Raw genomic sequence first — 16313 nt, 5'->3', positions numbered from 1 at the left:
TAAAGACTGCCAAGGGTGTTTCCAACACACAACAAACAGCTCTTGAAAGATAAATCATGAATGCATAGGATGGCATAGAAAGAAACTTCTTCTTTAAGACAATTTCTAAAGGCAATTTATAAGGAAAACAAGTTAGAATCCCTCCAGGGAGGGAGGTTGGTCGAGAGAAAGAAATAATTAGAACAACATCACGATAAGGTCAAGGTCCATATGAAATGGTGAGCACATTGCTGAAATGTGAGAGCTAAAAGCAAAAACACAGAGGCCACAAGGGTCCTTGGAAGTGAGCTGGGCCACACAACAGGGGTAAAGACCAATGCCAGAGAAATGAATGGCCTCACCCTAGATCTCCCAAAGGCAGTTAGCTCATTTATCTGTGTCCCAGGACATGTCACCTCTCTTTCTGTTTTGTACAAAGCAGAGAGGAGACCCAGGGAGAGCCAACGATTATATTAAATTCATACAGAAAAAAACATTGATTATAGAGAGTGAATTAAACCAGATGACAGGAGTGGTGAATGTCACTGGTAAAACTCTTAGATTTATGTTCGAAAAACTACTCTATCAATTAGATGGAACGTATCCATAAGATGATGGAACGTTCAAAAGAACCATATTCCTGGACTTTTGGTAGCAAAGGTCATCACACAGCCCAGGGAGAGGATGCAACCCGAGTTTGTGGGATGAGTCAAGAGCCAACACTCAGGAGGAATAAGGGCCCTGGTGCTTCATATATACTCAATAATGACAACAGGTAAGTGGGAAACAGATTTACTGTGTAGTCACTTCTCCAAGGGCTTTGTGCATAGTTCACTAATTTCAATCTTTACAACAATCCAGTGAGGTGAGTACAGTTATTCTTCCCAGTAGGAGAGGAAGAGAAAGAGGGGAGAGGGAGAGAAACGGAGAGAGAAGGAGAGAGAGAGCGCGCTCGCACATGCGCATTCACAACATGCAGGTGTGTGCCGATGAGGAAGTAAGGATGATGCTAAGTGTTGATCTCAATCACTCTCCACCACACTTTTTGAGACCAGCACTCCACCGAATCTGAGCCCATCCAGTAGGGTAGGCATTAGTGTGGTACAGGAGCACCCCTATGTCAGAGGCATTCCTTGAAATAGGAAAGTCCCAGTCCTCTTAAACAAAATCTCCACCATGGAGATAGACATCTCAGAGGTTGAGAGCACTGTCTGTCCTATCAGAGGGCCAGAGTTTGATTCCCAGCACCCACGGGGAGGCTCACAGCTTTCTGTCACTCCAGTCCCAGGAGATCCAACTCCTTGCCCTGGCTTCCTTGGGAGCCAGGAACAAACATGGCGCAGACATACATGCCAGCACCCAACCACACACAAGAGTAAAACGAAATAAACAAAACCTTCATAGGACAGACACTGCAACCTGCTTGAAGGAAATGAACTACCAGAGCTGGCAGAAACACAACATGAGATGTTGTCAAGGGGAAAAACTGGCTCTGCCATCATTGTTTCAAAGCCTTTACCCAAACAATAAAATTACGTTAAACTTTAAAAGAAAAGAGAACTGAATTCTAAGGAGTAAACCAGTTAACATCAAATAATAAAATCAGGCGCAACCTCACCCCTCCAGCTTCTAAATTCCTGCATAGATGCTGCCAACAATGTAACAAAGCAAGGGAACACAGAGAGAGAGGGTGTGTGTAATTACTAGAGTATGCAGAACAAAAATGTCTTAGTCTATCTATACAACACAGGTCGTATCTCTAATAAAGGTATGGGGAAAGAAAGAAAAGAAAGAGAAAACTGGAGTTGGATTATTTAGATGTATGTTTTATTCAAATGTATATTTGAATATATTTGAAGCATATCCCACCACACCTTCAAAACATACAAATGCAGACTGGGATGCGAGACCCTAGAACTATCTAGGCCCTGGCTCCATCCCTCAGAGCTGCACCCTGTCGGGCATCCTTTCCCCTTTCCAGCTGTCTCCACCTCACCATGTGGCTTCAATGTCACTTATCTCTGACCCTTGCTTCTCACAGACCTCTCGCTGTCTGTTTCCTTTCAACACTTATTCCAATTTGTAATAGAGTAACTTCTTAGTCTCCATGTCTTCCTGCTAGAGGCATGCCTTACAAAAGTACAGCTGACAGACCTCCCCTGAACTACCAACTGTTTCCATAAAGTTCTACTGGAACCCAGCCGTAACCATTCGTAAACTCATTGCAACTACCTTCATGAGGAGACAGTGGGTTCATGGAGTTGTAGCAGAGATACTATGACCCGCAAAATCTAAACTATTTATTACCTAGCTCTCTACAAAAAAGCCTACTGGCTCTACACCAGACCTGTCAGTCCAGTCTCCCCAGGAAGTGATTATGTCTAACTCATGTGCAGTGTTGGCCGTAGTAAGAACTTGCCACATCTGCTCACTTGGGGAACACACTTGGGGAAATGAGGAAGGCTGGTGAACAGCATGTACTCAGTTTCTTCAAGAACTGCATATCTGCATGCTCCTGTAAAGTCCCCACAAACCCAAGGCAGAGGCCTCCCATCCACACATGGAAAGGTTGAGGGAAAGCTGCCGAGTTCACTGAGCCAGTAAGGGCAGAGCCAGGGACCCAAACAGTCTCCAGAATCCACTGCTGACTACGAGTCAGAACAGATACTACTTCATTCCCATGTTTAGTAATTCCTTCACTGCCAATGGAGGGACCAGGCAGAAGGGCTTCCTGGCTACTGACTGGGCACATCCCTGAATGTTAGGAATGGCCATCCTGGTTAGGAGCCAGCAAGCATCCTCACAGTGTTGCTGTGCCACTAAGCAACACTGAACCTAACTCTCTCAGCCAATAAATCACCAATGGGCTTCCTAACTCTCCCAGCCAATAAATCACCAGTGGGCGCGCCCCACCCCCACCTCACAGGCAAAGGAGAGGTGTGGATGATGAAGCTGAAGTAACTGGCCAAGATCAGGTCTCAGCTGAGGCACAAGTCAGTGGCGGTCAAACTCTACAAGCCTGGCTCCGCTGAGAACCCTTTCTTGGCACCTCTTGGAGCTTCAGCAGGGAGCCAGCTAAGCCTCCTCAGGGATGATGTCCCTTTGATTTTGACTCACCCTTATGTTCTCTTCTTGTCACTTTCCAAAAAATGGTGGTACGAGTGGCATCCTGGCAAGGCCCCAGGCTAGAAGTCAGCTCTGGATGTTACCATGGGTTCAGGTCATCCTTCCACTCCCCGAGCCTGCCATTCCTGTCTCCGGGCTCGAGGTTTCCAGTGAAAACAACCTCCCAGATCAGTGTGGCATCATCAGAGATGCTTTGATATAATGAAATCATGGGCACTGTATGGATTGTGAAAGCAGACATCTAAAACTCTGTATTGTCTCCCCTCTCGTGCCAAAGAGCGAGGTGGTGGGGGAAGGGAGAGAAGAGAAGGAGCAAGCAGCACTTCAACAATTATGTTACTAGAAAGCATTAGCACCAGCCCCCAGCCAGACTCAGAAAGCGCAAACACAGAGCCACAACAAGCGGCCAGAACAATTTGGTATCTGTCAGGCTGAGTCATTAAAAAAAAAAAAAAAAAAAAAAAAAAATTGAGGCTTCTGTTTTATTTATCCTTGGGTTTTTATTCCATTTTGCTAGTGATTTTTTTTTTTTTTTTTTTTTCTTTTTTTTTTTTGTATTTTACCAAAAAAATTCGGGTCTGAGACAGACTGAAAATAAAAATAAAGCACACCCTTCCCTACAAACTCTGAAAATCACTGCCAACAGCAAACATTGCAATGAAATTGAGTTACTCTCTTACAAGCGTGAACAGCTCCTTCCTCACACACACATCTAGTAAAAGGGTGGCAAAGCAAAATAGCGCATTTCTCCCCTGCCTGGCTAAGCACAACAGGTCTCTGGGTGACGCCAGCTAAGACAAGGCTGTGGTCTCACAAGCCGCACATGTGGCTAGTGCAGGGAAGTTTGGCAACATCTCTCAGTGTTACCAATACAAAACCATTTCTACAAAGCCGGTCCACAGATACACTCTCCCACCATGCTATATGAACAAGTTGACCCTTACAGTTTTGTTGGTAAAACCAAAGATGAGAAAACCTCCTAGCTAAGGGAATCCAATACACCTCAAGCAACTGAATAGGCCGTGGCGATGTGAGAGGAATGAGGGTGTTCTTTACAGAGTCCAGGACACAAAAACAAGAGGCAGATCAGGGCAAGCCGTGTGTGATAAATAGACTGGGTTTTTACAAACTAGGAAGAGGCCAGAGAGATGGCTCAGCAGTTAAGAACACCTGTTGCTCTTGCAAAGGACCTGGGTTCAGTTCTCTCCACCCACATGGTGGTTCACAACCACCCTTAACTCCAGCTCCAGAGAATGTGATTTCCCTTTTTTAACCTCCAAAGACACCAGGCATGCACACAGTACATATACACATGTGCACCCAAAATACTCACATACATAAAATGAGATAACATAAATGGATTTAAAATAACAATTTTAAATAAAATAAAAATTAAAACCAGAAGTCATACAGGCTATAAACATCAGTAGACATCAAGGGCAGGAATTGGAGCATACTTGTATTTTTTTTTTTAATGCTTTTCATTCACACACCTTGAAATGTTTGCAACATAAACACAAGTCACCTCTTCAAAGGCCTGATTCAAAACGTAAAGGGACGGTACTTCATACTGTATGTATTTCCCACCTATCTACGCACACCAGATAACTCAAAAAGGGGCGGCATATACCCCTTAGATGACTAAATAGCTGTCAGTAGCATGTGTACCCTCATTATCAGGGAATGGAAAAACAGTACATCCTAACTGATAATTCCAAAGCTTGGCTGCGCACTACCAGCCTGGGTATCCTGATGACATTTCAGTCTTAAGTCACAGACTCTTCCTCCTTTTGCCTTTCCTAGCTAAAGCCAACACTAGGTTCCAACAAGCCGTTCCCTCAGCCAAGGTGCTTACTGTGTAGGTCCCAACAGGTCAAAGAGACCTGCCTGACATTGCTGAGCTAACACCTAGCTCAAGGCTCACCACCTCCACTGTCTGGATTCCTCTGCTCACAGGAAAAGGTGGGGCACTCAATGTAGATCACAAAATGTATGAGTACCATATGAAGCTCTAGACACAACTGATTCCTTATGAGCCAAGTAATAGACCGCAGAGGTAAATTCATTCCTCAGCCATGAGATACGGATGAGAAGGGGGTCTGTGAAAGGTGGGAACACTGAGCTCTCGCACGCAGCCAACAACGCGGAGAAACTCAAACCAGATCTCAGTCACAGGCTGTCTGCCCTCAGCTTTCTGAGGTTCAACTAAAATGAAATCTATAGGTTTAAGGGAAACTATTACATAAATTTAGGTGAAAATCAGCAGTAAGAGTCACTGGCCAGGGCTGGTTCAGTGGATAAGAACAGTGGTTGCTCTTCCAGAGGGCCCAGGTTCAATTTCCAGAACCCACATGGTAGCTCACAGACATCTATAACTCCTGTAACTCCAGTTCCAGGGAACCTGAAGCCCTTGTCTGGTTTCCACAGGCCACAGATTGTATGTATTCATGTGGTCAAAGCACCCATTCATACAAGATAAAAATTAAAATGACTCCATCATTTTTTCTAGAGGAAAAAGAATTGGGAATAAGAAGGTACCTCACCCCCAGCACGCACGTGCGCGTGCACACACACACACACACACACACACACACACACACACACACTTCTGAATGCTACTCCACTTAACCTTTTTATTTGCCCTCATTTCTCCATGCTGCATGCCTTCTCCTAAACCAATGAGACAGAGTCCCCTCCACTTATCAAAGTGCCCTGAAGCCTGGCATTTAAATGAGTGTCCTGTAGTGGCTCACTCTCAGGGTTCTCCCTGAATAGCTCAGATTCCAGGCACAGTGGAGTGACCAGTGCTTTGTAGTCATCTTCAGCATCACTTTCACTTCCAGAGGTCTGATTTGGGGAATAAATTAGTCTCCTGTTACAGCGCACGGCTGACTAGGGGATAGCCGTGGCTTCTCTCTAGCTGTCTTCTCTGATGACACAGAAGCAGCGAGACAGGGCCCCCTTCATCTCTGAAGCACCCACAGCTAGAATGAAGGCAAGGAATGGATTTGTTTTACTATTTTATTTATTTATAATTTCAGACATGAATACCGTATTTACAAAATTTCTACTCCTCACTTCCTCTTCAACTCCTCTCATGTCCCTTCCACTCATTCTCAAGTTCATTACCTCTTTTTAAATTATTGTTGCACACACACACACACACACACACACACACACTCTACTTAGTCCATATAGTGTTCCTCTTTATATACATGTGTTTAGGGCTGACTGCCTGGGATAGGTTAGCCTTTCAGGGAGCCATGACTGACTGTCCTCTGAGCAGTCATTGACGGCCTCATGAAATCTCCACTGCCCACACTAGCATGTCAACAGGCATCGTCACTGATCAGGATACCTGCTCCTAGATAGTGTCTCACAGACATGAGAGGGATGCTGCACCCATGAAATCTCAACAAGGAGTACATTTGACCTCTGTACCCCAATGTCACTATTCCCAACGCCAGATGAAGTGGCCCACTAACTACAGGGGGCAAACCAAAGGAAAGCAAAGGCTTCTTGGGCCTTGAGAGATTAAGAGCGTGTGCTTTCAGCAAACTGAAGGGAGATACTGACTTACTACCAGAGGGAGATAATTATGAAAGCAACATGCACAAGGCCAGCACAGCCTGCCAAGTGCTTCCACAGGGGAGTCCCTTTGATGCAGGAGAGAGCAGGGAGGAGGGCTCGTGACTGTTTGCTTTTCTTATAAAGGTGTGAGGAGACAGGCTCTGAGATTTACCAGGCAGGATTCCAGTCGCACACCCATCACCTTGCAACTACACGGAAAAGAAGCTCTCCTTCCATGTCCACCTTAGATCTTGCTGCTCTGTGTTCCCGTCAGAAGCACCCTCTTCCCCAGAAAGGGGGCTACATCAAATCTCCATCTAAGTCCACACCCGCCAATCAGAACCAACATTTTCACAAAACGCTTTGCATTCTATACTCAGAGGAATACGGATTTATGAAAAAGTTTGGGGGTTTGTGTTGGTTTGGTTCTCTTTTGTTTGGTTTAGGCCAAGCTGGCTTTGAACTCTCAACCCCTAATCTTCTATTCTCCACCTCTCAAGTGTACACCACTATACCTGGCTACAAAGTAATTTTTCCCTGCTCCCAAGCCATATCTCTTCACTCATTCATCAAGAATTGTTTATTGAACATCTATCACCTAAATGTGCCAGGCACCAAGCTGACAGATGAGAAATCACCAAGAGATAAGCCAAGCTCCTGCCCTGGTGTGTTATCAAACTCATGGTTTAAGGCCACTGAGGTGGCTCAGTGGGTGAAGTGCTTGCTGAACACGGCGACATGAGTTTGATCCCTGGATCCCGCATCAGGACAGAATCAACACCTGAAAGGTGTTCCCATATGCACACACATCCCTTAAAAACTAACATTTTCATTTCGCTAAATATGGTGGTTTAACAATCTCAGCAGCTCACCCGAATTAACCGTGACACTTAAAACACACGCACTCTCTCAACCAACCCAGATGCATACAGTCAGAAACTCTGAGGGAAAGGCCCTTCAGCAACTGAGTATCAAATTCCCACTGTCAGAAACCCCTGCAGAGCACTGGCAATACTTAATGTAATTACTCCATTTTCCAGAGCTATAGCAAAATATCCCAAGACTGAGTCTCACAAAGAAACAAGAGCCAGGCATGGAGGTGCACGCCTTTAATCCCAATACTCAGGAGGCAGAAACAGGTGGGTCTCTATGTCCCAGGCCAGCCTGGTCTACAAAATGACATTTTGTGTGTGTGTGTGCGTGTGCGTGTGCGTGTGTGTGTGTGTGTGTGTGTGTGTGTGTGTATATACTGTGCATTTGTATGGAGTCAAAGTGCTACAGGAATCAGAGGACAATTTGTGAGACTGGTTTCCTGCCTCTACCATATGGATCCCAGAGATCTAACTCAAGTCATCAAGCTTGGCAGTGAACGCCTTCACCTGCTGAGCCATCTCTCTGGCCCCAAGCTAACAGTGTTAGAGGCTGAAAGTCAAAACAGCATATGGCAGCGAAGGCTCTGGTGAAAACCTCACATGTGTGGGTCACAATGGCCAGGAGCAATGGTACTGTGAGGCAGGAGGCCATAGAGCCTGGGAAGGGCCAACGCCTCTCTCATGACAACTCATGAAAGAGCCCAGTGGAATCCCAGAAACACATCAGTCCCTTCCTAGAGCATTCCTTGACGACCTAGCATCTCCCTTTAGGGCCCACCTCTTAAAGGCTGCACTGTCCTACTGGGGAACCAAGCTTCCACTCAACAGACACCCTAGACCTGTACCCAAAGCATAGCACCTCATAAAGCTACAGGTGGCACCCCTAAGAGAGACACATCTACTGCAGGACTCTAGGACACCGATACCAAGACAGCAGGGACATCCGCTGTAGCCCTATTTTCAGAATAGAGTATTTTAGAAGCTATCGAACCTGCCCTTGCAGAAGAAAATGAATCATGGAAGCCCAGCCAAGTAAGCGCCCCATCACAAAGCAATCAGAATAAGTAAACTGGATTTCTCAGTCAACATATTCTCAGCAATAATTGTTGAGCAAAGCCAGAGAGTTGCAGAAGGCCGTCCGGCACATCTTACACACAAACATTGACAGGCTGCCTAGAGAATCACAAATAAAAGGCATGCATGGTGAATGGCATATCAACTCCAGAAATGGTATGTTCTAGGAGGAGAGGAAAAGGAAAGAGAGAGTGTTGAATGTTGGTTTCTAAGCATTATGCCTGAAAAATAACTTAACCCAATAAGGCTACATTTTGATATCTGAAAAGTAGATATTTATTTAGATATATGATGTATATTACATTTTTTTTCATGTTTGTGTTGATGTTTTACAGTTTAATTTCTTTTAAGTTTCTTTTAAAGGCTTCACAGGTGATACACGGCCAGAACTCAGAATCTCTGTTGCGAAAAGGAGAAAGTAATAAAAACCTAGTTGTTTAATGTCAAGAAATACAACTAGAGAATGGCAACAATCTCTGGCTTTTGAAGTTAAATCACCACCTTAAATAATTTTACATTGATTTTTGAAAACCTCTCTTGTGGCAGGTAATTTCTCTAAACAGTATTTTTAAGAGATTGGGGCTATTACCCAGGAACTCGGTATTTCTCAAATCTTATCCTCTGAGTGCAGAGTGGAAGTAAGAAGGATTAGGCATGCTAAAATGCAGGCCCCAGGGTTCCACCTAAGACCTAGTTACTCAAAATCTCTTGGGACAGACTCCCTGAGTCTGGCTTCGTTTGCTTGTCTGTCTGTTTGTTTGACAGGGTTTCTCTATATAATGGCTCTGGCTGTCCTGGAACCCTCTTTGTAGACCAGGCTGACCTTGAACTCACTGAGATCTGCCTGCCTCTGAGTGCCCAGATTAAATTCTTAATAAGAGAACACACAAGTGCAGTTCATTCTTTGAGATACAAAGAGCCACCATCTCAGCACCTCCTGTGCTCAGTGTGGTGACATCCCTATGGTGCTAGAGCTGGGGTGAAGGGGATGTTTTGTGATATTGAACACAGCACTTGCACCAGGACATCCAAGTCAAATCTAATGAACACCAGGCTTTTCTGCACACAGAACCTAACCCAAAGGACAAAGAAATGTACTTTCAGAATAAGACCAGCTTCTAAAAGATCCTCAAACAGCAACTGGGTCAAAAGGAAACTCCCCAAGTCCATCCCTGCAGCTGTGTGTGCCAGAAGAGGCCCCACATGATTTTCACCAAAGCCAGTTTCGTTCAAACAAAGCATGGACTTGAGCTTGACTGGGGCTTGAAATGGGCCTAACTAACACAAGAACAGACCCAGAATGCACCCTCCACACTCAGGATGTCCCTACGGTGTGCATCACCTCCATGCTACCAGCATCCACCCCCACCCCTGAGAACATGCTGGCTTCATCCCTTCCGCTGCATCTTTTGATGTCTCACCACTTTCTCTGACTTTTGCTTTGGTCTCCTTGATTTCCTTCTTCATCCCATGCCCTGTGTTCAGACAAATCCAACACTGATCCTGGGTTAGAAACAACACAGCATGATGTACACATGAGAAGATGTTCAACCTCACTAGCAAAGAATAAAGTGCAAGTTTAAACCACAGAGATGCAATTTCACACCCATCAGATTGGCAAAATGCCACATCTAACAATATCAAGTGTCAGCAAGCGTGTGGAAACACTAGACCCCCTCCCCCAACCATGCTGGCTAGAATGCAAATTGCTACAACTGCTTTGGAGAGCAATCTGTCAATATATTACAGTAGAAGATGGCCATTTCCTTTGGTCCAACAATTTCCTTCTGAACATCTACCACGGAGAAATTATAAGCATTCACACAGGAAGACAAATTTAAAACTGTTTATAACACTGAAATACACCAACAAAACAAATTGGAAGCCCCTATGATTATTAAAATCAATATATGGTAGCACATTCATTTGAGGAAATAAAGTAGTATTATGAACATTTTATTAAATAACCTCATGACTAATTAATATAGGGAATTGGTATAAGCTCATATTTACAGAGTTTGTTTAAAATACAACAATCAGCACCGTATCAATGTACACCTATCAAGTAAAAGTATGAAACCCATGGTAAATGCCAACTGTGGAATAATGGCCACTATGTCCAGGGAGAGGAGTGATGAGGTGTGGAGGCTCATGGGAGGTTTTAACTGTGTTTGTCATAGTTCATTTCTTCCCAGGGTGGGGAGTGCTGGCTGCGGGCTCTATTATTCCACATACCTTTCTGGATGCCTAAAGTTCACCACCACCCTAAGAAGGAATCCCAGGACTGAGTTTATTTACTCTGTGAAGTCTGAAAGTAACTGGAGGGGGCTGGACCAATGAATAGCAAGGAAGGCACTGGGAGCCACAGGTCCCCTGCCTGTGATCTTCATAAGGAATCCACAGCAGATAATCACACTCAACACCATGGTGTATATGGGACTTATAATGTCCCTTAATTAACCAATAATCCCAGAACAGCAATGGTGCAAAAAGCCTATAGCACCAGCGGTGGTAAGTAATACAGGTGGTATTTATCTTAAGAAAGTTTGTGCTGGTTCATTTGGGGACATTTTCTCTCTAAAGCCTATTGAGGTTTTTCAAAGCCCTAGACAAGCATCGATATCCCCACAAATGCCAGTCAATTGTTAACAACGTGCAAGAAAACATTTAGACGACCATCCAAGTTAACCAGGTTTAAAAACAAAACAAAACACCTTTCATAACTCCTCCAGTCAGCCTGCTTTGGACTGGCTTTATGGGGAGACTAGAACTCAAGCCAGCAAGGTCTGATGATGTCACTAAGCTTAATGCCATCAGAAAACCTCAACTAACTGCAAAGACCAGGCTCAGATATCTAGTGCGCAGAAGACCAGCACCTGACTAGACAAAGTTCTCTTAGCTTTGAAGGCACTGGAGTTCAAAATTACTTTGAATTTTAACCTGAACACCTGAAGATTCCACACTAGTGAACATGAATAAGCAGGACCTAGTGTATGGTTAAGTAGATCACCGGGCTTCTAACTCAGAAAATGGATCCCAATCTTCAATTCTAGCCAAACACTGGGGTTCCAATTTGTCCTCCCCCAGGAGTCTGAGGAAAAGAGAAAACTCTACAGACTTAATTGCCAGTTTCTAATCTAAACTAAACTCCAACATATTAGACCTGGAAGGCGGGGAGTGGAAATATTTTTTCCTTCTTTTAACACCAACCCAGCTCACCTCAGGCTGCGTTTGTTAAACTCCTAACAATTACCCAGAATGGACCTCCATTCATAACTAAAACCTCTCCCAGCTAATACAGTGAATACCAACCACATCCAGTTTCCAGTTATCTTTACAAACAGAACGCATGAGTCACAAAAATAAGTTATCTCTTCATGCACATGCACTGCCTCTTTTTATTATTAAAATATATTATGGAGCAGTGGTGGTGGCACACACCTTTAATCCCAGCACTGGGGAGGCAGAGGCAGGAGGATTAAATGTTCTACAGAGTGAATTCCAGGACTGCCAGGGCTACACAGAGAAACCCTGTATCAAAAATAAATAAATATATATAAACAGAGAGACAAAATTCTGATTATTCTCCACCTATTTGCTTTAGATAAGTTGATTAAGATCTTTTTTTATATAAAAAAACTTTTTTATATAAAAAAACTTTTTTTATATAAAAAAAACTGAGGATTTTATATAAAAATCCTCAGTTTGGGGACTGAAAAGATGGCTCAGTAAGTCTCTTACAGAGGACTTGGGTTCAGTTCCCAGCACCCCAGGGCAGCTCACAACTGCATGTATCTGTGGTTCTAGGATGGAGTGCCCTCTTCTGACTTCTGTGGGCATCAGGGCCCATGGTGCACAGACAGGTAAGCAGGTGAACACTCATATCTATAAAATCAAATTCTCGGTTTTGCTGCAAATGTTTACTGGTTTTACTTTTCCTTCACTTGAAGATGATTTCATCTACACCAAAGGGTTCAAATCTGGCACACAAATGGACCTCAAAAAACATCCTGGAGTGGTGCATCTTAAACTGACAATATCTGGTAAGTTCAAGAAGGTTTGAAGCAAGGTAGGTAGTAGCTGATGTGACTGAGTCAACTAAGAGATGAAAGACTTTAAGAAATATGAATCCCTAGGAAACATCTCCTGACCAAAAATATATTAAACAGTTTTACAAGATGAGAAAAACTAAGGTTCCCCAGAAGTATAATTTACTCAAGGCCACCAACACTGTACTAGTTGTGTACAAGTTAACACTGTACAGAGCCTCAGTTCTGACTGGTGTTGACTACAATCACTCCCTCACAAAAAGTAAAAACCTCAAGTAGAAAGTGTGAGAACATCACAGACGTGTCCTGTGGGGTTCATCAGTCTCTACCTCTAAAATTCTGCTCACCCCATCTGTGTGGCTATTACACCACACTGAAATTGTCTCATCTTTTCCAACATTGGACCATAATCTAGGAATGCCCGAGCTCCTTAGGACTGTGAACTCATGTCTTCATTTATTAAAAACCTGTATATAGTATGTGTCAACACTAACACGGCTGACCTTTGACAGATGTCATTAACAGGTACAAAACTTGTTACACACACACACACACACACACACACACACACACACACGCACGCACGCACGCACGCACGCACGCACGCACTGCCAGAGACAAAGCCCAAGACTCATACAGGCTAAGCAAGGGACTCTACCCCTAAACTACAAGTTTCTCCCCCCAACCCCAAATCTACTACTTGATACAGACATTCCCTGCAAAACACATCTTACTAGCACTGCTAACAAATGAAATGAAGAAGAGATGATTCGGGCCAGTCTTACACCAGTAAAGCAGGAAACAAAACATAACCACAAATGATACCTTCCATTTGAAGGGCTGTTAAACCCACAGGGAGTGAAATCCATTGCTCAGAACAACAGAGGAGTATTGACAGGGGATATTTCCTTGTGCTTGGTAGCAGCTAAAGCATTCTCAAAATTACAACACACCAGCCGAACAAGCTTTACTATCTCCAACCACACACTGCCATGTGGTCAGGCTGACTTGCCTAAGAGAGCTGATCAGGCATCACTATGGGAGGCATTCACAAGAAGTAAATGGGAACCAGCTCCAAGGAGACAAGGGAAGCTCACTGGGATGGGCAGGAGGAAGGAAGGGAATGCCGCTCCATCTCCATCTCAGGAAGGACTTGCTGCCAGGCTTGTTTACGCTCCCATGGAGGCAAGCGGGCAGCCTTTCAGAGCTAGATCTTCATCTATTTACCCACCCTATGAAGATAGTATCTTTAAACACTCAGGACACAAACAGAAAATGTTTAAAATATACCAAATACCATCTTTTTCATAAAGCAGCCTGAGTGTGTTGTTCTGTGGTAGACTACTCGCCTAGCATGTGCAAGGATCTGCTTTGAGCCACTCAGTATGAAATAAACAAATATAAATTAAAAACAAAACAAGCAATCCTTGCTTGCCCTACAACTCCTCAAACAAGCTGGGATCAAAAGGAGAGAGTAGAAAGGATCAAATAAGAGAGCAGGTGAGAAACACAGAAACAAGTGAGACCCAGAACAGACCTACCTGGAAACAGTTCATCATTAAGTGAGGTCTCTGTACCGAGGCACAGTGAGCTTTTATCTCACTGTGGGGACAGAGACAGCAGTCTCCTCACCACCCTCTTCCTCTGGGAAACAAGAATGGGAGGGGCAGAACCAACCTGAGCAGCTTTTTATAAGGGGCGGGGTTTCCAGTTCCCACCCCAGCTTCCCTATAGTGTCATTCAGGCCTGTTTTGCATAAATGACCCTAGGGATTGTCTCTACTCAGGTAGGAGAAGACATGATTTCCATGGCCCCCAAAATGACTGGGAGGTCGCAGCATAATGAGAAAGAAGTTACTGAGCAGAGCAGCTGGAACTAACTCACTATGCAGTGGGCCCTGAGCCTCAGGAACTCATCACTCAGTGCAACCATTGTCAGCCCATTTCTACAAGTCAACACCAAGGCAAAGAGCACTGTGCTCAAGGACACAAAGCTGGTGTGTGCCGAAAGCAGGACTTGAAAGCTGGGTGAAGGAGAACACACCTGTCATCCAGTGTTTTAGGCAATCTCAGGCTGGAGATCTACCTGAGCTACATCAGCAGGATTGAATCTAGAGCCTTACCTTCAAGTGCAAATGTTTCTCCATTTGCTTAAGACCGGATCTGAATGGGAAGATATTAGGTTTACTTCACTATCGGAAGTAGGGGAGAGAGGGATGGGCGAGGGTAATGGGCCTTAACTTGGTAAATTTTAGGTCACCAGAGGAAGCGTTGATTCTGTTGACGCAATACTGGCCCATTCTTTTCATGCCCTCCCAGAAGCTTGTCTCTCAGGCTGAGTTTCACTGAAAACAGGTTGTGACATTATGTTCAGGTGTGCCAAGAAGTCCTAGCTACAGCAAGGCCAAGAACAAGCCGGAGGCAGACTTCCTCCTGGGACACGCTAGCTCTCGAGTTTACACCCTGCTTCAATACTGAGAAGAGTCACTGAATACAAACTGGACAAGGACAGCATCACAAGCAGGCAGGCACTGAGTCTCAGGAGCCTGTAGGCCTGAGGCCAACCCCACAGGCGGGAAAAGCAGCATTCAAGCCACTGTGGTTTCACAGTTCGCCCCAGGAGCTGGGTTACAGCAAAGACACTGAGAAGAAATATTTTGTCTTTGGGGGCATTCAGTGACATTAATGCTACTGGACAGGAACCTGTGTCTTCAAGCAGAAAGGGGAAATGTCAAGGCTGCAAGAGCCACTGCCATCATCTAAGGAGACCAGTACCACCAAGCAGGCAGCCATCACTCTGGGAACTCCTGCATTTGCCTTGCTGGCACAGCCTTGGCTGCCAGTACCGAAAGCTGGCGCCAGCCGCAGCAGGTCTCAGCTCCACCTGAGCTAACACATGGCTCCTTAACGCTCTGTGCCATGCGTTGATCTTGCAACAGAATGTGGGGCAGAAGATTTAAAAGGCTGTGTGATGGGGGAAGGGCAGCCAGATCACCTTACCTAAAGCCTTCTTAATCAGGCCTCCTCAGATTCCCTTCAGGGGCTAGTATTACTATCTATGGGGGGGGTCCCCAAAATGGCAAAAACACCAGCGTTCCAGCTTGAAGGGGCTCAGAGGGGAAGAGCATCCAGAGAGTGTAGGCAGAGCACATACCCTGAAGTCCCACACAGTGGGCAATGCCTTACCCCCAAACTGACCTCCCTAAGGCTCTCACAAGTGGGGGTGCCAGGAGACTCAAAGGCTGGAAACAGGTCTCAAGGAAACTAAACAGGACAGCAAAGTAATGGGGAAAATCCAAACTGAAGTGACCGCTGGGTCATGCCCCACCCCCGAGCCCAGCAGACCGATGACAAGCCGGGCAGTGCTCAAGCTAAGTGGAGAGGAGGCGGGGCAGGGTGACCCCTTCAGACTTCCTCACACCCACAGCCGCCTCACTCCCCCAGGGCCTGCAAATGTTACTGCCATACAATCTCTCCTGCAGGTGGGGGAAACTGAGGCCTCCCGAACAAATTGCCGCCGTGCTTTCCGATACCCGGCTTCACTTCACCTCTCTAACCAGATTCTGCACTTGAATGTTTTTTCCCCACAGCTTTTATGTCTATCCAATTTCTCCAGATAACAGCACTGCTGTTGCAAAGTGAAT

General features: G+C 45.0%; 2 protein-coding genes across 3 annotated transcripts in view; both read right to left on the bottom strand.

Annotated features, from left to right (window-relative positions):
- Window positions 1-16313, bottom strand: part of Ociad2 (OCIA domain containing 2) — an 844164-nt gene that overhangs the window by 692794 nt on the left and 135057 nt on the right. The gene's annotated exons all lie outside the window — the stretch shown is intronic.
- The window catches only part of Usp46 (ubiquitin specific peptidase 46), a 72023-nt gene that overhangs the window by 55121 nt on the left and 589 nt on the right, over window positions 1-16313 (bottom strand). The window contains exon 1 of one of the 2 annotated variants that reach the window (XM_051198359.1): window positions 14212-14327. The exons of the other annotated variant lie outside the window; for it this stretch is intronic. Coding sequence (XP_051054316.1) covers window positions 14212-14229 — 18 coding nt within the window. The 5' untranslated portion in view covers window positions 14230-14327. Of the gene's footprint in view, window positions 1-14211; window positions 14328-16313 lie in introns of those variants that run through there. 2 annotated transcript variants of the gene reach the window in all.

Source organism: Phodopus roborovskii, unplaced genomic scaffold, assembly GCF_943737965.1.
Source record: "Phodopus roborovskii unplaced genomic scaffold, PHOROB, whole genome shotgun sequence".
Classification (NCBI taxonomy): Eukaryota; Metazoa; Chordata; class Mammalia; order Rodentia; family Cricetidae; genus Phodopus; species Phodopus roborovskii.
The sequence above is the reverse complement of the archived record's forward strand: the minus strand, read 5'-3'. Positions and strand labels throughout refer to the sequence as shown.